This window comes from Mesitornis unicolor, unplaced genomic scaffold (assembly GCF_000695765.1).
Source record: "Mesitornis unicolor isolate BGI_N332 unplaced genomic scaffold, ASM69576v1 scaffold13027, whole genome shotgun sequence".
NCBI classification, from domain to species: Eukaryota; Metazoa; Chordata; class Aves; order Mesitornithiformes; family Mesitornithidae; genus Mesitornis; species Mesitornis unicolor.
In genome coordinates, this window is record NW_010195869.1 from 19717 (window position 1) to 39247 (window position 19531).

Here is a 19531-nt window from a genome sequence, read left to right on the forward strand (position 1 = left end):
GCAAGTGAGATTTATTGTCCCTTTGCCTTAGCATAGACACTCTGGGTCCTCCACACAGCAATGGAGAACATCATCTGACTGTGGTTTTGAAGTGGTGTCATTTAGTACAGCAGGACTACTTCAAGTAAAGACTCTGCCTGTAGAGTACTTGGCTACTCTGCTTCAGTCCACAGGCAACAGTGCCTTAGCCCCTTCCCTTGTGATACCTCTTCAGGCTAAACTGGGTACCAGTAGAGCACAGAGAAACGTAACAGAGCAACTGAATATGAACATTTCCTTTTTCCTTTCATTCAAACAGGCTTTACTGAGCACGCAGAATAAGCTGAGAACTTTAGTCCCAAATTTCACCTTCAACCTGGGCTTCTCAGGGAAATTCTACCACACAGGTAAGCCCCTGGCCCCCCTTCATCCCAGTGCCTGCGTACGGCCCCCTTGTTCGTGTGTGCAAGACATTAGAGAGAGCATGATTCTCTGTTGGAACGACTCAGCGTTGCAGGGGATTAGCCACTGCTTTGAAACATTGAGCCCCTCTTCTGCCTTTTGGGTTTTTTAATTTTTCTTTTCTGCACTCTGTAGGTACAGATGAGGAAGATGAAGGGGATGACATGCTGCTGAAACACAGGAAGGAGTTCTGGTGGTTCCCTCACATGTGGAGTCACATGCAGCCTCATCTTTTCCACAATGTCACTGTGCTGGCTGAGCAGATGAAGCTCAACAAACAGTTTGCTGTGGTAAGGGGCATCACAGTTTATTTGCTTTACAGTACTAATCCTTAAACATTCTCCTGGAATAGCTGTTCAGAACCGGCGGTACCCAAATACTGCTAGTCTAGTAACTCAGCTGCATTTAAGAAAGGCATTTCTGAAAGTTTGGGTTGCTGCATGACTCCTGCTGTCTTCAGGCAAGAAACACCATTTGTGTGCCTGCCTGTGCAATGGGAAACGTTTCCTGGCACCTGCATGGCCCCAGGCAGCTCCGCTGCAGTTCCAGGGTGCAAATCCCAAGGCTCTTATATGCTGCAGTGTGAACTTGTAGCATTACCATCCAAATCCAATTAATTTACAAACTCTGGCAGTTAGAAAGTACTTCCTTTTCCATCCTTACTCACTGTGGTTTTGTAAGTCACCTGGTCGGTAGTGTAAAATGCTGTGTGTGTGCTAGCAGCCCTACTTCTGGCCTTCCCGGGCGGTGCTGAGGGAAGTTACTTATCTCGGAAGTCCAGGGGAAATTCCCTGGGTTTTGGCAGGGGAGGGGGAAGGCTTGAACATCCTGCATTGCTGGAACAATGTCTGTTTGATGCTTACAGCCCAGAGTTCAATATAGCAGACATGTTTCTCTGAAAAGAAATGTCCTCTTCACCTCTAGTTTGGTTCTTTTGATGGTAATCCCCTTGGGAATAGCAGGCTGCTGTCTTCTGTTCCCATGACACACAGAGATTAGGAATGATCTTGAATTCAGAGCACAGTTGCAGCATTATAGAAACAATTTAGACTCCTTCTTCTTGTGGTTAAATAACAGTGCAGTCTTTTGCAAAGAGAGACAAAGCACAGAGCACAGTTACATGTATTTAATGTAGAACAGGCTAACAGTGGGAAGGAGCAGGTTGTTACTTCATTTAGGAGCTCTAGTTTTATTGTACACCACTAGTCCAGAGCTGTCATCATTCATATTGTTACCAGAACTGCATGGTGGAATTAAAACCCATGAAATTCAGATATTTCCTGTTATTTTAGTATAGCTCCAGGCTTCATAGCTTCACCCTCAACAGTCTCTTGCTTAATGTCTGTTTTTCTTTGAATTGCTAGAGACAAGACAGAGCCTGGTCATCACCTTCCTTTCCTTCTATATCAGTTAAGGAAACTTTATTTTCCTCCTCTAGTGACTCAGATCTAAGCATTGTGGGAGTGAGATGTGAAACTTAACAGGATTGATTAGTTTGTAGTGACCAAGGAGCCTGACCGGAGGCTTGTGAATTAATCTGATTTGTCACACCTGCAAGCTACAAGACCATTCTTAAAGCAGCTGTTACCAGTTCTGAACGTCCTTGTTGATACAGAATCACCCTTATATTTCCATAGATCCATAAAATAAGAAGAACAAGCAATATTTCAGGTTTCATTTCGGGTTTCTCAATGCAGAGTTTTTATTTTACTCAGTCACCTTGCTCCAACTTCGAGTCTATTGCTAAATATGATCCTTATTAAGGGTATTAGTTAAATACTGAATGATCAAGCTGCATATTCTGCTTCCAGGAGCATGGGATTCCCACAGACTTGGGCTATGCTGTAGCCCCCCATCATTCTGGGGTTTATCCAGTCCACACGCAACTCTATGAGGCGTGGAAATCTGTCTGGAGCATCCAGGTAACGAGCACAGAGGAGTACCCACACCTACGGCCTGCCCGGTATCGGCGTGGATTCATCCATAATGGAATCATGGTGAGCACAGCCAGGCAAGCAGACCCCACTTTCCTGCCCAAGGAATCTGAGACATTAACCTTTTAATATCACCAGTGTTTCCAAAATCATTCAGTCAAGCAAAGAGGCTTGACTAAAGCCAGTTGCTGTGTTTCTCAGTACAGTTCAGAGGTCAGTACTGAACAGAGGAGATCACCAGTGCTTCCAAAATCATTCAGTCAAGCAAAGAGAAGAGGCTTGACTAAAGCCAGTTGCTGTGTTTCTCAGTACAGTTCAGAGGTCAGTACTGAACAGAGGAGAGCAAAACCAAGCACCACAAGACTAAATTGAGATCTTGCTGACTTGTTTGCGTTGTGATGAGTAAATGATTTGGAGGAACATAGAGTCCTCTGAACCTATGTCGCTTGTGTCCCTTAACTTTTTATATTGATCCACAGAGTGCTGCTTCAACACATTCATGTGTAGATTCTGCTGCATCTGCCTTTTATCTAACTTTGCTTTTCTCTGATATTGCCAGGTTCTGCCTCGACAGACCTGTGGTCTTTTTACTCACACTATCTTCTATAATGAATATCCCGGAGGTTCAAAGGAATTGGACAAGAGCATTCGTGGTGGTGAACTCTTCCTGACGGTGCTCCTGAACCCAGTAAGCTCATCTGAAAGGGGAATTGGTGCATGGGTGTCACAACTTATGTACCTGATGTGGGAAAGGAGTAGATCTTATGGGTGATTCAGTATAACCACCCATGATGGTGTGGGTGTCTCCAGTGTGATGCTAAGGAGATGTGAAAAAGGGAGCCAAGGAAGCACTTGCAAGTTAATGCTGCCTTGCTTTAAACACTGCCAAGGAAGCATCAGTATTGAGTGTTGACAAGTGCAGCACTTGCAGATAGAAGCTAGCCAGGGTGATATGCCAAGCATGGCTCAACACAGAGTGAGTGTTACCTAGGCTGCTGTATCCTCAGGAATCAGGAGTGAGATGTGCCTCAGCTCCTTCTGCTCCATGCACATCTGCTGCCTGTTGGCTTCTCCCCTGCCTCGCTGATGAGTTTTGTTCAGAATAATTGCTTTCTCTGGGTTTTTGCTATGGAGTGTTCTTCCCTTTCTTTCAATATGTACACACTTGAAACAATTTCTCCTTGCTTTTTTTTGTGATGTATATGCCACCCTAAGGTATTTTTGGGAGATCTGGGTCTGACACAGGTGTTTCCCTATTAAGACTTCTCAGTTCCATCAAGCCATCAGGCTAATGTAGCACCTTCATCACCCTGCAGTCCCATCCCAGTTCTTAGCCATGAATGGCAAATCACATGAGTTTCTTGCTTCCTATTGAAGCTGTGAAGATACACTAGGCGGCAAGAGATATAAAAAAAGAAGGGCATCATTTTAGAAAATCCTGAATGGATAGAATCTGCTCTCATGAGACCCCACTTGGAGTACTTCTGGGGCTCCCAGCATAAGAAAGACATGGACCTGCTGGAGCAGAGGAGGGCCATGAAGATGATCAGGGGGCTGGAGCAGCTCCCCTACAAGGCCAGGCTGAGAGAGTTGGGGTTGTTTGGCCTGGAGAAGAAAAGGCTCTGGGGAGACCTCATAGCAGCCTTCCAGTACTTAAAGGTGGCCTACAGGAAAGATGGGGAGGGACTCTATCAGGGAGTGCAGTGATAGGATGTGAGTGGTGATGACTTTAAACTGAGAGAGAATAGAGTTCGATTAGATATAAGGAAAAAATTCTTTACTGTGAGGGTGGTGAGACACTGGCACAGGTTGCCCAGGGAAGCTGTGGATGCCCCCTCCCTGGAGGTGTTCAAGGCCAGGTTGGACAGGGCTTTGGGCAACCTGGTCTAATGGGAGGTGTCCCTGCCCATGGCAGGGGGGTTGGACTGGATGATCTTTAAGGTCCCTTCCAGACCAAACCATTCTGTGATTCTGTGGTTATGATTCTATGAAATAGGAGAGGAAGCTTTGTAGCCCTCTCCAACAGCAGATCACACTCACTCGCATTCCCACTTGTTGGCTGCAGCAGGATGATGTGCTGCTCTTTTTGACTGCACAGTAACTTTCTCAGTTCCCCACCTGAACTTGTTTCTTACTAAAGCTGATTTGGCACCTGTTGTCTTCCCTTTCTCCAAATGGGCATTGCCCTGCCAGGTTTAGACGGTGATCTTAGAATATCTACTTCTGTAGCCACTCTTGAATATAATGGTGTTTAGTCTCTTCTTTTCTCACAGCTTTCAATTATCTACCTCCTTTCTTCTTTATACATCTTTTCCACCAGTGCCAGAGTATGGGCAAGAAGCCATGCAAGCAGAGCTGAGAAAAAGTAGTTTCTCACTGGCTTCCCAGGTGGGAATCCTGCAGTACTGGTCCCAGTCGTTGGGTACTTGTTTGTGGGATTTGCCATGTAACACCAGTGGCTCTGCTTACCATGGTGTTTTCTTTCATTCCCTCCTTTTGCAACTTGGTTGCAGGGTTCAAAATGCACTGTAGCTACTTTCAGTTTAGGCTGCAGAGGCTCAGTGAGTCAGAAAATGAAGCTTTTTCCCTCAATGAGCTTAATTTTTTCTTGTCTCTTGCTTTTCCTAGTGTTCAGTGCCTCTCTGCTCCTAGAAGTAGACCTGTGATAGTGAAAACACCCTTCCAATGTGCTCCGAGTGCATCACACAGACTGTAGTTTACAAACAGGACCTGTCTTTCTGAAGGTCACCCTGTCACCAGGCTCTGGCGTGGGGTATGGTCTGCAGAAGGTATGGGTCTGTAACAGCCCTAGCTGAAAAAGTGTAGGAGTTCATACTTCCAGGTCTGGAAACCAGCCTTCTGTCCCTCTCACCTGCGGCAGAATTGTTATCTTTACACGTGAAAATCTACCTGTGTGAGAAAAGTCTGTAGTAAGGAGAAGGCTATTCTTTGCATTACATATGAAGTGATCGGCTAGATGGAAATAAACTGCTTTCTTCTCTGTGACCATTGCTTTTCTGGGCTTCTCTTCCCATATGCTGGGTGAATTCCACGTTGTCCCACTTCATAGTCGTCAGATTTTAAAGAGTGGCTGCAGAAATAGCCACTGTGAAACTTAAGAGCTGGAGGTTTCTCTTGGAAATCCAGTTGCCAGACTGTAATCCAGAGGTCATTGCTGGTCTAGGAGGCCGTGCCAAGGAATTTGTAGAAACATACTTTCTAGAGCTACTCGTTAAAATGTGCTGGTAAGTGTGTGATAGTGGAAGCAGCTGGCAGTGATCTGTGATCCAAAAAGTTTGGGAAGATTGTGCTCTGCTACAGGATGAGCTACAGGATAAGCTACAGGATGAGCTTATTTGCCAGATTTACTGTTGTCTCTTTGTGGTGACTTTTGAAACTCTTTCACATTACTTCAGATGTTTACACTTTGCTTCCTTTTGGCAGTGGAGCATTCCTCTCTCTGTCAGCAGTGGAGTTCTGTGCTGTAAGCTCCTCTGCATTGCTTATGTTTGCACAGTGACTCAGACATTTGCATTCCTCCCCTCGCTGATAGAGCCATCTCACGGGCCTGAAAGAAAGCTGGCCAGCCCCACAGCCCCAGCAGTGATCCGTGGCAGACTTGGACCAGACTCTCTGAGTCCTTTTTGGTACTTCCAGCTCCCCTTGAGTGGATGTGTGCATGCAGGAGTCTCCAAGCCTGTGTGCCTATGATTAACTCCGCAGTGCAAACAGAAGATGTTTGATCTTCTGACTCGCGAACAAGGCCTGGTGTCGGGAGGAGAACAGCTGCTGGTGTTCAGCAGACAGGCTGACACGTGCCCAGTCACCGCTTCCAGAAGCAAAGGGCATCGTTATGATCCCTGCTCACAAACCCTTTTGCTCACACTGCGCAGGCAGGTTACTGCTGTGCCCACAGCTGCTTGTTATACATTGCAAGGATGCTCATACCCCCAGTTTTCTGTATTCTAGGCTCTCTAGGACCTTTCCTTTCATCTTTCCTCAGTGCAGAGGAAGGGAAGCCATGGCGTGCTGAGAGTGGAAGGGAGGGGGAGAGGAGGGAGGTGGTGTTACTAAGCCAGTTCCCTGGGTCACTGGGTGTGGGTGGGAGGGAGGGAGAGATGGGACTTGAGTGTAGCTTATGTCAGAAGTAGTGCTCAGAGCTGTTTTGGCAGCAGTAGCTGTGATGAGGCAGAGCGAGCTGCCAGGTCTTGTTACGCAGTGCACGTGTGTTACAGGACATGACTGCCTGCTCCGAAGTACAGGGAAATGGCTCACTGGTTGGGCTGGGCTTGGCTTCTCCTAAGTCCAGGTGTTTGGAACTCTTTGCAAGTGACAGCATTACTTGTGTGAGCCGTTTTACCAAGTGTGGTCAGTCTTGAGACACAGTTGCTAACCTGGGTCATGTGCAGGCTTTTTTTAATTCTGGAAATCTTGAAGGGGCCCCAGGTAGTGACCTGCGTCCTCCCTGCTGCAGTGTTTGGTTTATGCCAGTGAGCCAGGCACTTCATACAGCAAATTTTTCCTCTAAATGTTTCACTAGCAAGTCGAAGGGATGAGCCACCCTTTGCTGTCACACCACCTTCCTGGTGTCTCCCAGAAATGGGCAAAATACAATGTGAGATGCATCCTTTTGCTGCCTTATGTGCTCTGCAGTTACACAGAAGATCTTTCTGTTCTTTGCTGTGTTGTATTTAGCACATCCTTTTTACACAGCAGCACCAAGCACACGCTGCTGTTTGAAGTGTAGGTGCCAGAGCCAGTCTGGCAGGGTCTCTTTGTCAGCTCAGGAGGAAACCAGAAGTGAAAGAGTCACAGGCAGGCAAACGTGATAAATCTTGAACTCCACTTACTTTCCATGTGTCCCGGAGTCCTACAGCTGTTTTCTGTTGCCCACCCAAAGACCCTGGAGTGTGAGCACATTATGGACAGGATTAAATTAATTTCACAGTGTCTTGGGGATGGTTCACGCACAAAGAGACCAGTCCATGGTGACACTGGGCAGAAAACTGCATTCAGACCTCCTGAGTGCCAGCAAATGTCTTCATCCCAAAACCATCTGTCTCCTGCCTCCCCCTTTTGCTCTTCCCCTACTGTGAGTGGGGAAAGCCATTCCTGCCTCCTGCCAGGGAAGCCGGTTGTTGCCTGCTGACCTCACCTGGCACCGTCAGGATTCAGCCCTGAACTGTGCAGCAGCGGCTGCCCCTACTGTGGCTGAGGGCTCTTCCCCTCCCTGCACCAGCAGACACTGGGTGGGGAGCGCTAAATCATCCACGTTGTCATTCTTCCATTGGCCTTAGGGTTCTGTTTTTGTTTTGCTGACTTCTGGTGTGGTGTGGTTTGTGTCTGGCCAGTGCTGTTGTGTTGCAGGCACTGGGATGCGCAATTCCGTGGGACCTGTCAAAGTCACGCACCAGAGTCAAGCTGCAGCAGTCTTCTGCACTCTGTCCCCAAAGTTAAAATAGTGAAAAGCAGGCAGGAGGGAAATGTATCTGCTTGAGAGAACAGATGGCTTGGCAAGGCAGAGAAAGAGAAAGCACACGGGGTGGGGAGCTCCTATGGGTGCTCAGTGCCACTTTGCCCAAGGGTTTACTTTCTCAGGCTTGACAGGACATTTTTCAGGGGCTGCCTCTGCTGAAGGCTCTTGTGAGCTAAAACCTTATCAGCCGGTGTCTGTTCCTAGGACAGCGTCCTTGTGCAGCGTCTCCTTGCAGTCCATGTTCAGATCTCCGAGTACGCTTGTTTGTATTTTAACACGTGAATTGCCAGTTGTTCCTTTACACGTGAGGTGTCAACTACAGAGTGAATGAAAGCTGAAGGCCTAGAAATGGCTCCAGTGAAAACTGTCCCTTGTGCTGCTGTGCCCTGGCCTGCAGCCTGCTGCTGCCCCCTCCCTGGCCTGCTCCCCTGCTGGAGCCAGCACTGCAGTGAGAGAGGTCACTCTGGGTGTGCCTCAGAGAGAGGACAGGATGCTCCTCTTCTCCCATGAGAGAGGCTTTGCAAGGTTTTGACTCGGAGGGGGAGTCAATGGCTAACCCTTGTTCCCCAGAATGTCCCAGAGCTACCTGAATGGGATTTTGAAAGTGTTCAGGACTCACAGCCAGGACTCAGTTATGACCCACACACCATTCATTCACAGGGGTTGCTGAGAGGTCTCTGTCCCTCCTCCCCTGAGCTCCTCCTGTTTTGCAAGTGCTACCTTTCTTTCATTTTTCATCAGGACACTGCTGTATCCTGGCAGATGGGCATTCATCACCCAGCCAGGGCAGTCTGAGATGTGAACAGCCTTTTGCTGACAGTGGAACCAAGTGAGGACTGTTACCTGATTTACCAATATCCCATGTGTTTCCTGTTTTCAGATCAGCATCTTCATGACCCACCTGTCCAACTATGGGAATGACCGTCTGGGACTGTACACTTTTGAGAGCCTGGTCAAGTTTGTGCAGTGCTGGACCAACCTTCGCCTGCAAACACTGCCCCCTGTCCAACTTGCCAAAAAGTACTTTGAAATCTTTCCCCAGGAGAAGAATCCCTTGTGGCAGGTGAGAAGGCAGCTTTAATTGCTCCTGGTGGTTTTCCAGGAGGTATGTCCCACATTTCAACGTGGCGAGACTGCTGATCCAGAGCACACAGCGGGGTAATGCGTAAAGCTTTTAGGTTTAACCTCTGTGGTTTGAGGCTGCAGATGGCAAATTGCATGGTAGAAGGGATGGGGAGTAGGAGCAGTAGCACACAGTCACGATGTGTGCTTAGGGACAGGCATGGCTGTCATAAGTGACGGGGGGGGGCAGGTTTGCAGGCATTTGGGTCATTAAGGGCTTATATTGGAGCCAGCTGCTGTGAAATGTTAAGTGTGCAAGGAAGGACCCTGTTTGGTGCTGGAGGAGCTTTCAGGTATGTTAATGTGATTAATCTTAAAGTAATTTCACACTGCAGGATTCATGTTCATTAAATAAAAACATGCTTATTCCATTTTATCCCAGTGCAGCAGCTCTCTGCATGGTAATGAGCAGATGAAATTAACTGAAGGTGATAGAGTTGTCTGTCTGCCAGCAGTTCACAGATGCTGAGCTGTACTATCACGGTGACCCAGCCCAGCGTGGCTACACAGAGCAAGGCCTGTGGTTAACACTCTCAGAGAGGCTTTGGCTCCCATGTCACTTCAGAGCTTTTGAAAACAGTCCCCCGTGCTTTTACTTAAGTCTTCTGGATGCCTGGTAGAGCAGCAGTGTGGTTGTGAAGTGTTCTTCGTATGCTAATAGCATTTTCCCGAGAGGAAGACTTCCAGCCTTTCCTCCCCTGTCCATTAGCTCCTGTGGTAATGCTTAATCCCATCACTTGTGCTGCAGAATCCCTGTGATGATAAACGACACAAAGATATTTGGTCCAAGGAGAAAACATGCGATCGACTCCCCAAGTTCCTCATCGTGGGACCTCAGAAAACTGGTAATACTTTAAAAATAGATTGGAGCTTCCATCTCATTGCTCCAGAGAGGAGAGCTGGAAAGGTCTGTGTTGTCGAGCTGTATGGCTGCCCTTTGTGCAAGCTGCCAAATGGCCGCAGAGGACGTTTCAGAGAATCTGAGATTTGTTCTAACCTAAATCTGACAAGTCTGTCAGTGCTTTGCACCCTGGCACTTTGCTTGGCTCAGTCCTGATTTGCAGGGAAGAGCCCTACCTGCAGAGTTGTCTTTTGGCTTTTCCACGTAAGCTCAGAGAAATTGTGACCTTTCCTAGTGCGTGACAAACATCAGCTGTCAGCAGGGCTCACACACACTCTTAGCAAAGGTTATGATGAATGCCCCCTGGCACTCTTACTGCGACAGATCTGTGTCCCCACTGCATGCTCCATGTCACTGTCAGTGGGAGGCAGAGCTCCTCTTTTGTCTGACCTCTGTCACCACCTCTTAACTGCTGTGGCATTGTGGTTGGCAGTGACATGGCTGTATATATACTGTGCTGAGCAGTCCCTTCTGGTCTGAAGAGTGCAAAATCTCTTCAGCCAAAGCCAAGTCTTCAAACCTTGGCTTTCTCTGTAGTGCAGTGAAACAGCAGCTGCCAACCATGCACAACAAATGGTGATCCTGGCCTTGGGAGGAAGCTTGTCCCAGCCAAGCTGCTGTCTCCTGCCTGTGTCACTGTGAAGCTCTGTTGGTGTGTGTGCAGCACGAGCCCTCCTGCATCATGACCCAAGCTGCTTGCACTGGCACAGTGAGAAAACTCTTCTCTTGGCGGATTTATTGGCCTGCTGGAGGCCTACAGCTGTGTGCTGAGCAGGATTATCGAGTTTGGCTGGGCAAAGGGAACACATCTACAGCAGAGGCAGGCCAAGGCTGAATTCTCATCCAAGGACACTCATGTCCCTAGCACATCTCCTTCCCAAACTCGTGATACTGTCCTGCACTGCCCAGGCCACCTCCCATTAGGCAGCCATGGGTTCTGCCACATGACAGCGTGGCTGTGCCACCAAAGAAAAGGTGTGGGGGTAGCCGACACGGGTGACAGCTGTCCTGCTGAGGAGGTGACTTACATCAGGTGCATGAGCTGAAACGCGGGGGTGAACTGCTTAGTTAAGGACAATCCCAAAGCACTTGGTGTTTTGGCTGTTGTAACCTGCATGAGTTAAGGGGTGGGTTAGCCATGCGTGGTAGGAGTGTGCCCACCTGGGGACAGTTTTTTTGCAGTGTAGGTAAAGCCTTTCATTCAGCCAAGCATTGCGTGTGACCCAGGTCCTGTTAATTTGTTCCTGTTGCAGGCACAACTGCTGTGCACTTCTTCTTGACCATGCATCCAGCTGTCACCAGTAACTTCCCAAGTCCATCCACCTTCGAGGAGATCCAGTTTTTCAATGGACCCAACTACCATAAGGGAATCGATTGGTAAGAACCCCAGCACGTGTTCTTCTGGGTTAAGGTGTGCCCGTGTTGTCTTCTCCTGCGTCTCTCTGTATGTCCACCTCAGCCACCCGAGTAGCTTCTGTTTCTGAACAGCTGCTTTCACTGCTATTGCTCAGCACACGTTCCCTGTGACAAGTGGTGACTGTTTACCAGGAGACTTGTAGGCATGATTTAGCTTTAAAAATTCAGTCTTTATTGAATGCATTGCTGTCGTGAGGTTTCTTTTCCTTTGATGTGCAAAACAGACAACAGTGTGCTTATTAAAGAGTTCTTCATGGTTTCTGAGTTAAGACACATAGTGCAGAGGGAACAACAGAATCACAGAACATTAGGAGTTGGAAGAGACCTCGAAAGCTCATCCAGTCCAACCCCCCTGCCAGAGCAGGATCACCCAGACCAGGTCACACAGGAACACGTCCAGGCGGGTTTTGAATGTCTGCAGAGAAGGAGACTCCACAACCTCTCTGGGCAGCCTGGGCCATGCTCTGTCACCCTCACAGTGAAAAAGTTTTTCCTCATGTTCAGGTTGAACCTCCTATGCTCCAGCTTGGGACCATTGCCCCTTGTCCTGTCATTGGACATCACTGAGAAATCCCTGCTGTTGTACTGGGCCCTTTAGACTTGGAGCTGTCTGCAGTCCTTGCACTGGCTCCAGTGTCTGCATGGATAGCCTGATCTTCAGCTGTAAAAGTATGCAATTATGATAAAGTGTTTCCAGGGAGACTCTAGTGTCACTATGGTATTATCATGCCACTACCTTTCCAGACAGAGAAATTATAAAGGTGTTTCTTGCTCAAAGCATGAACTTTGGATCAACCATGGCAGCACACTCCTTCATGCATGGCTCTGAGGGATGGCTGTGTGGCAGTAAGCCATTCTGCCTTGGGATTTATTTGCCTGTGAGAGATTTTGTCTGACTTCTCTGATCATTTAGAGGATCATTGGAAAGGTATTGAAAGATGGTTGGTACTTGAGGAAAGCTAACGTGAGTCGAGCAGTTGCATCAGCTGACAGGCCTAGAAAGCGTAGGATTTCATGTGCATCCTCTGGAAAAGTCATCCAACCTGATTTGAGTGTAGTATCACATGCAAGAGGAGGATCTTTGTGTTTAGCATGGACTTTGTTCTACAGCTTGTATTTCAGCTGAGACCAAAGGTATTGAAAGATGGTTGGTACTTGAGGAAAGCTAACATGAGTCGAGCAGTTGCATCAGCTGACAGATAGGCCTAGAAAGCATAGCATTTCATGTGCATCCTCTGGAAAAGTCATCCAACCTGATTTGAGTGTAGTATCACATGCAAGAGGAGGATCTTTGCGTTTAGCATGGAATTTGTTCTACAGCTTGTATTTCAGCTGAGACCAGTCTTCCAGTGCTTTGCAGGGCTCTGTCCCACCATTACCCTCTACCCTACCATTACTTCAATGTCTTACAGTTTCCACATTACTAATTTGACACGCTCCCGTGAGGCAGAGCAAGAGCTCTTGTCCCTCTCAGCAATGGACTGAGGTACAAAGAGACAAATAAGATCGACAGGTTTAAACAAGTGGTCAGTGGCAGGGCAGGCAGCTGATTCAGGCCTTACTCTTGGACAAAAACCTCTTTTCTGCTAGAGCTTGCAGCTACTACCTTACCCCCAGGCTTTTCCTTCCACTGCCTGAGGACTTGAGGAACACACTCGCAGCAAAATACCTTCTTACCCTTTTGTCTTCTGCTTTCTATGTTGTGCTCCACCACCCCTTCCCAAGTCACACCTCTGCCAGCTCTGCACCAGTTTGCCCATTCACTGCATTACTGGGGAGGTGTGGTTCTGCAGACTGTGTCTGTTCAAGATGAGCAAGGGCATCATTTTGTTGTGTTGCTGTGTGCCCTTTGTCTGCCATGCTGCTCACCAGCGTCCCATCTGTTTGGCAGGTACATGGAGTTCTTTCCCATCCCCTCCAACGCCAGCACAGACTTCATGTTTGAGAAGAGTGCCAATTACTTTGACACAGAGGTGGTACCAAAACGTGGCGCAGCCCTGCTGCCTCGAGCCAAAATCATTACTGTTCTGATCAACCCTGCTGACCGAGCCTATTCGTGGTACCAGGTAACTTCCCTACCCTGGTCTGTGGGTGAGGGCCAGAGATGTTCCAGTGGGGCGAGGCAGAAAGCTGTGGCTCCATGTCCACAGAGGGCCAGGGGAGATGGTGCAGGCTGCCTGCAGAGTGGACAGTTACGTACACAGGCATTGGTGGGCTCTTGTGCTGAGTCAGGAGGGTCTGCACAGAGATGTGTACAGTGGAATTGCGTGTTCCTGCTCCTAAACTCAGCTTGTTTTTCAGCACCAGCGTGCTCACAATGACCCCGTGGCTCTCAATTATACCTTCTACCAAGTGATCTCTGCGAAATCCCAGGCCCCTCAGGAACTGCGCAACCTGCAAAGCCGATGCCTGCTCCCTGGCTGGTATTCAACTCACCTGGAGCGCTGGCTAACCTACTACCCCTCTGGGCAGGTACGTTTGGCAGTAGAGGCTCTCTTGAGCCCCCTGTAGGTTTAGTGGAGAGGAAAGGAGAAGAAACTGTAACGTGTGCTGCTGCCCCCAGTGTTTTCACTTCACCCTTTGTCTTGTCTTTTGGAACAAGAGCTACCGCTTGCTTCTTCCTATTATGAGCTGATAAGAAATCAGGCTTGAATACTCCAAATTTAGCACTTTATTGTATTTGTAAAAGTAAATGAGTGCAGGCGGATGCTGCAATTTCCCAGAGAGCCTCACAGTATTGAGAAGTTCAGCAAGAGCAGCACTGTTAGCACTCCTGTCCTTTCATCCTGGCAGCCTGCAGCCCAGGGACCCTCTTCAGGCCAATAGGTGTTCAGCTACTTGCTGTGGTTTCATTGCTTTAAAGAGAGGCTCCTGGACTCTGCCACGTGTTAGTTCCTATTTTGTGAAGCCTTTAGCTGGCTGCTGAAGGGAAATTTCACCGCAGAGCTGTCAAGATTCTGTGTTTTGTGTATAAATTTGCAAACAGTCTATTACTAGGCAATATAGACCATTACTGTCTCTAAATTCCCAAGAAATTTATAAATTGTTTAATACAATGTCAGCCAGGATTTGTTTTTTAAAGTTCCTTTCTACTGCTGGGGTTATCCTCAGACAGTCTATACTCCAGCAGAGTCTTATAATGCCCATTTAGTCTCTCATTCTCTGCCAAAGCATGTACATGATAGATCTGCTAAGACTAGGAGACAGGGGAAAACATTCCTGGGCTTGTATCTCATTGCCTTGTCATTCCTGAGGTTACTGCTGTGAGGAATGCTAGAGCCAGACACACTGTCCTTGTACTTACTATGGGTCAGTCTCCTACCTTCCCCAGACTTCAGTTCATGGGACTATTTTTCTGTTCTCTTCTTTGAAATAAATAGGTAACACAAATGTTGTTCATTATTGTCTACCATACACGTAACGGGAGAGTAATCACAGGTTACAGAAGAGGACTTAGCACAGTGACTGCTGACATCAGAATAATACACGAGGTTTCCAGAGACAGTCTGTAAATCATGCTACTGCTGGGCCTAAGTGCTCAGTTACAGGGAGTTTGGCCAAAGGCAAGTTTGTTAAGCAAAGCCTGTCATGACCTACTGTTCTGTGGTACTTGTGGCCCGTATCATAACTTCTCTGGGGCACATCCCCCCCACTGCTGCTCCAGAATAAACAGGTTTGGGCAGCCTTTACTTGCTGGCACAAAGGCCAGGGGAAGTTCTGAGAGCCAGGAAGCTCACGGGTGTCATTCAGCAGAAGCTGTCAGAGGCTGAAGTGGCTGCTGTTTTTTCAGCTTCTCATTGTGGATGGCCAGGAGCTGAGACACAACCCTGCCTCTGTAATGGACAACATCCAGAAGTTTTTGGGAGTTACGCCACTCTTCAACTACACCCAGGCTCTCAGGTAGGGAAATTGGTTTGGGGAGGATGCTTTCTTAGCCAAGTGTGAAACTAATAAGCACTTGACTGGAAGAATACTTATCTCTGACTACAAGACCTGCCAAGGTTTCAGAGGAATGCCTTACCCTAAGATTAGGTTTGGATAGCATGAGATGCTATGCTGAGACTAGAATCATAGCTTAGCCTTTCCAGAAACAATAGGAGAAGAGGTGGGGGTCTTTTGGCACTGTCATGGAGAAGCATGAAGTTGCTCACAGCAGTAATTAGGATGTTTCCATTTGGTCTTTGTGGACTTATTAGCACTCCTTATGCTTGGTGTTCTACCTGTATCTGACAGAAAGGAGAGGAAGTATGATAAAAAATGTGTGACAAGCTGCTCATACTTTCAACTAGATGGAGATTAGGGACATATTGCACAGCTTTGAGGTAAAGAGCCTATTATTACAGAAGACGTGGACTTGACAGGCGCCCAGAGTTACCTGAGGAAGCGTTAGCAGAGGCACTGCCTCACAGCTACTAAGTTGAAGGATGTTACTTAGCCATTACTGTCATCTTGCCCACAGTGCAGTCAATCTGAATAGATTAAGTGCCAGTTGAAGGTGAACAGTGGCCATAGGAGTCTTTAGTGGAAACTCTGCAAGCCCACTGGAGATCCTGAATATTCTTTGCAGCTGAAACCTGTGGTTTTCCATCTGCTGTGCTATCGCAGCCCAAGCTAGCTGAGGCCAGTGGGTGGTGTGTGTAGGCATACAGCAATTGCCCTTTCCTTTACCAGTAAAGAAAGACGACCCAATTCAGTTCTTCTCCTACAGTTGTTTTCCAAAGGGGTGGCTCATGGCTCCCCTGGGGAGGGCAGATTTAGAGAAATGTCAGATTACTGGAAAGCCTTACTTGCTGAAGCACATCTGGTGATGGCAAATGGGCTGTTGGCATTGGTAGTACTGGCTGGGACACTTCAGCTGGGATCAGAAAAGAAATTACATTGGTCAGCTTCCTCAGAGTTTGGCAGAGGTACTTGCTGAGAGCTCCAGCTCACCTCTGGCCAATTGAGAGGACAGGACAGACCAAACCCAGACATTGTTCCCAGCACTGCCTGATACCTGTGTTTTAGCAAGAAAAGAAACATGGACTCTTTAAATGAGTCAGGGGATTCTCTAATATTTCTTGGCTAAAATGAGAAGTTTCAAAAGAATTTACATACACTAAAGCATTCATTAACATCCCCCTCCCAGGGCAGAACAGATAAATACTGTAACACCATGTTACCTCTGACATTTACATAAAGCTGAAACAGTCGTGGTTGTAAAGGGTGTCTTGTCAAAGTAGTCAAGTGTTAAAAAAAGAAAGAAACCAATACCACAAATCAATAAATAAATAAAACCCAAACCAAATTTGTAAAGCATTGAAATGGGAAGCACCTATGGAGTCACTTATTTTTTGCTGCTGCTCATTGGGCATGTGGCCATATCTTTTAAAGATATGTGTCCTTTTCAGATTTGATGAAGCAAAAGGATTTTGGTGCCAGCTGCTAGATGGAGGGAAGACTAAATGCCTAGGAAAGAGTAAAGGAAGAAAATACCCTGATATGGATTCCTCGGTGAGTAACTGTCTCAAATCTGTTGGCAGCAAGAGATGTAGAAACATCCCAGCAACCCAGCCTGCATTTTCCTAGCTCCTGTGTCCTAGATGACTGTGGAACGCATGCTGAGGGTAACATCTTCTTTCACGCTAATGTGGTCTGTATTTCCCACACAGTCACGGCTGTTCCTAAGAGACTTCTACCGGGAGCACAACATTGAATTATCCAAGCTGATGAACAGACTTGGGCAGCCCCTTCCGACCTGGCTCCGAGAGGAACTGCAGAACTCCAGCTGGAGCTGAGAGGGACTCCCCTGCCCCCAGTGCCATTGGGATGTGCGGTGCTCCGTGTGCTATGATGCCATCTCTTGCCAAGCCAAAACAACTGGACAGATGAGCAAGAGTAGAGAATGTGCCCGTGGAGCCTTTCCCCACCATCAGGAAGGGCTGCCCTTCCTGATGTGCAAGTCACATTCTTAATGGTGTGTTACACTTTGACTTTTACTTACAGGAAGGATTTGGGATGCCTGCCCTACTCTGAGCAGGGGAGAGAGCACGGTTAACACTTTATGTTTAAATTACTCTTCTCAGTATATGAAACAGGCCCTAGCTGGAGGGTTAATGTGTTACTCCTCTGAGTCCAGAAGTAAAGACTTAATAGGTGAGCTATCAAGCCCACTGCTGAGAAAAGAGCAGCAGCCTAATAAAAGGGGAGTCTAGTCCAGTGAACCCCAGCTTTTATCCAGTAGTCTGTTTGGCAGCAGCAACGTACATGAGTGCCCTGTTCCTCCCCTGGCAGAGAACAGTGGCCATGAGCATTACTCACAGTGCCACTGTGTGTGGCTGTTGGGGACTGCACCTTCCTGGAGACAGATGTAACAGACCCGAGACTGCCGCTCCTTGGCTGCAGTACTGCTGGTGTGATACAGCATCCAGCGTCAGCAGGCAGGGGAAGAGAACAAGCTGCAGCTATTGACACACACAGCTGATTTGTTACCTTAGGGTGCAAGTATTTCTCTGCAGGGACTTCTTTATTTCAAAAGATAAGCAAGGAGCACTAAGTCCCCTTAGTGCAGCACAGCAGCTGGGGGAGGCAAAAGTCAGGTATTGTGAAAATGAGGCTGATGCAGCAGAAAGCAGACAATTCAGGTTTAAAAAAAAAAAAAAAAAAGCAACATTTTCTTTGCAGCAGCTCCAGGGCCACTGCCACATGTGCTGATAGCTGGCACCTGTTTTAATCCCCATGCAGTCCAACAAACCAAGAAGAAAAGCGAAAACCAGTTAAAAGTAAGTATCATTCAGCTGTAAAGGGAAGGCTTGGAGTTGGAAGTGGTGTCCTATGTCCAAACGGGGCTGTTAAGTTTACTAGTTCTGCACAGAGAAGTTAGTACACCGAGGTGCATTGCCGCCTCCTGCAGCTGCTGGATAATTATTCTGAGAGGAAATCCTCCGTCACGGTCAAACGTGTTTGCTGTTGCCAAGCCACGGGATTCTGGAGTTGTGTGGGCCATCGTCCCTCCCTCCCAGGCACAGATGGGCCTTGGTGACTGCTGCAGTTCAAAGAACGGAGGGGCAGGATCCATAAGAACAGAGATTACGGAAACTTCCACAACTCATGAGCTCCTTTTCGTCCTATCAGGGGAGAGAAGTTGCTTCAAACGAGCTTTTCCATTGAGCCTTAGGTATTGTGTATTTCTGAATGAATGGTGCATTTACCGTTGTATGTAAATGTATATAGTATGCGATATAGTATTTTATTTCATGTGCCCTTGGAAAGGGTTATTTTGTGCAGCCAAAAACAGGACAGAAAGACTAGAAACCCCTCTCTCACTCCTGTTAGAGAGAAGAGACTGACTTCCTGCACTGGATTCATGTATAGCATCATTCACATTGAATGATAATGAAGAAATTCTTGGCTCTTGAAGCTGAGCACAAGTGTCTGAATAAAGGCTAGAAGTAGTAGTAAGTTGGAGATTCAATAAATGTACTACTTATTTTTCTTCTTTGTGATGATTTGGAGTGATGTCATGGACCCTAAGCTGGTAGAAGGGTAAGAAAAACTGAAAAGCCTGCTCCAGGCCTTACAGCTGATACATGGGAGGGCAACGAAGGCATTTAACTTACGTTTGGGGAAACACAGAAATGGTGTCCCAAGGCATCTTTCTCTGCAAGTGCAGCTGTAGGCCTGCAGCAGCTGGCACAGCACACAACCTGTAGTTATGTCATTCTTACTGGTTTGCACTGGCAATGGCTTCTGGGCCATCCCTGGCTGCTGCAGTGGTTTCCAGCTGCGATGCTGCAGCACAAGCTCTGCTGTGCACCGCCTGCCCAGGGTGCTCCGTCGCAGACCAACGGTAAGAAGCAACCTTAACCTGAGCTTGGAAGCAAAACGTTGCTTAAGTAGTCGCAGTTGTGACAGCGATGTAAAGCAGCCTTACAGCTCCCATTCCACCAACCGCTTCCCAAATAAACGCAGCAGCAGCAGAGCAGCTGTAGTGATGTGCTGCCAGAGGAGGAGGATCCCAGCACCAATGCTAAAGCCAGTTTCCTGCTCTTAATCCATCACAGGTTGTCGCACAATTACTTCATGCTTTACCTCAGACTGTGGCACATATTTGAGGAGATGGATTTAAGCATTAAAAATAAGGTACCAGGAGTAAATTTTGGGAGGGGCTCCCTAAATGTCAAGGTTACTGGTGGTAGTTCTTCACTCAAGGCAGCAAAGGGCAACTTTGTGTTCTCGGCATTTATTTTTTCCCTCCCCCCC

At 47.6% G+C, this 19531-nt stretch overlaps 1 protein-coding gene across 2 annotated transcripts in view; it reads left to right on the forward strand.

Annotated features, from left to right (window-relative positions):
* Positions 1-17557, forward strand: part of NDST2 (N-deacetylase/N-sulfotransferase (heparan glucosaminyl) 2) — a 25970-nt gene extending 8413 nt beyond the window's left edge. Inside the window, exons 2-13 of one of the 2 annotated variants that reach the window (XM_010188273.1) lie at positions 299-386; positions 577-731; positions 2253-2438; positions 2935-3063; positions 8732-8914; positions 9722-9818; positions 11128-11251; positions 13182-13356; positions 13592-13762; positions 15081-15190; positions 16681-16783; positions 16942-17557. In XM_010188273.1, the coding sequence (XP_010186575.1) occupies positions 299-386; positions 577-731; positions 2253-2438; positions 2935-3063; positions 8732-8914; positions 9722-9818; positions 11128-11251; positions 13182-13356; positions 13592-13762; positions 15081-15190; positions 16681-16783; positions 16942-17067 (1647 nt within the window). In that variant the 3' untranslated portion in view covers positions 17068-17557. The remainder of the gene's footprint in view (positions 1-298; positions 387-576; positions 732-2252; positions 2439-2934; positions 3064-8731; positions 8915-9721; positions 9819-11127; positions 11252-13181; positions 13357-13591; positions 13763-15080; positions 15191-16680; positions 16784-16941) is intronic. The other variant, XM_010188274.1, reaches the window with a different exon arrangement.
* Positions 17558-19531: the final 1974 nt, after the last annotated feature.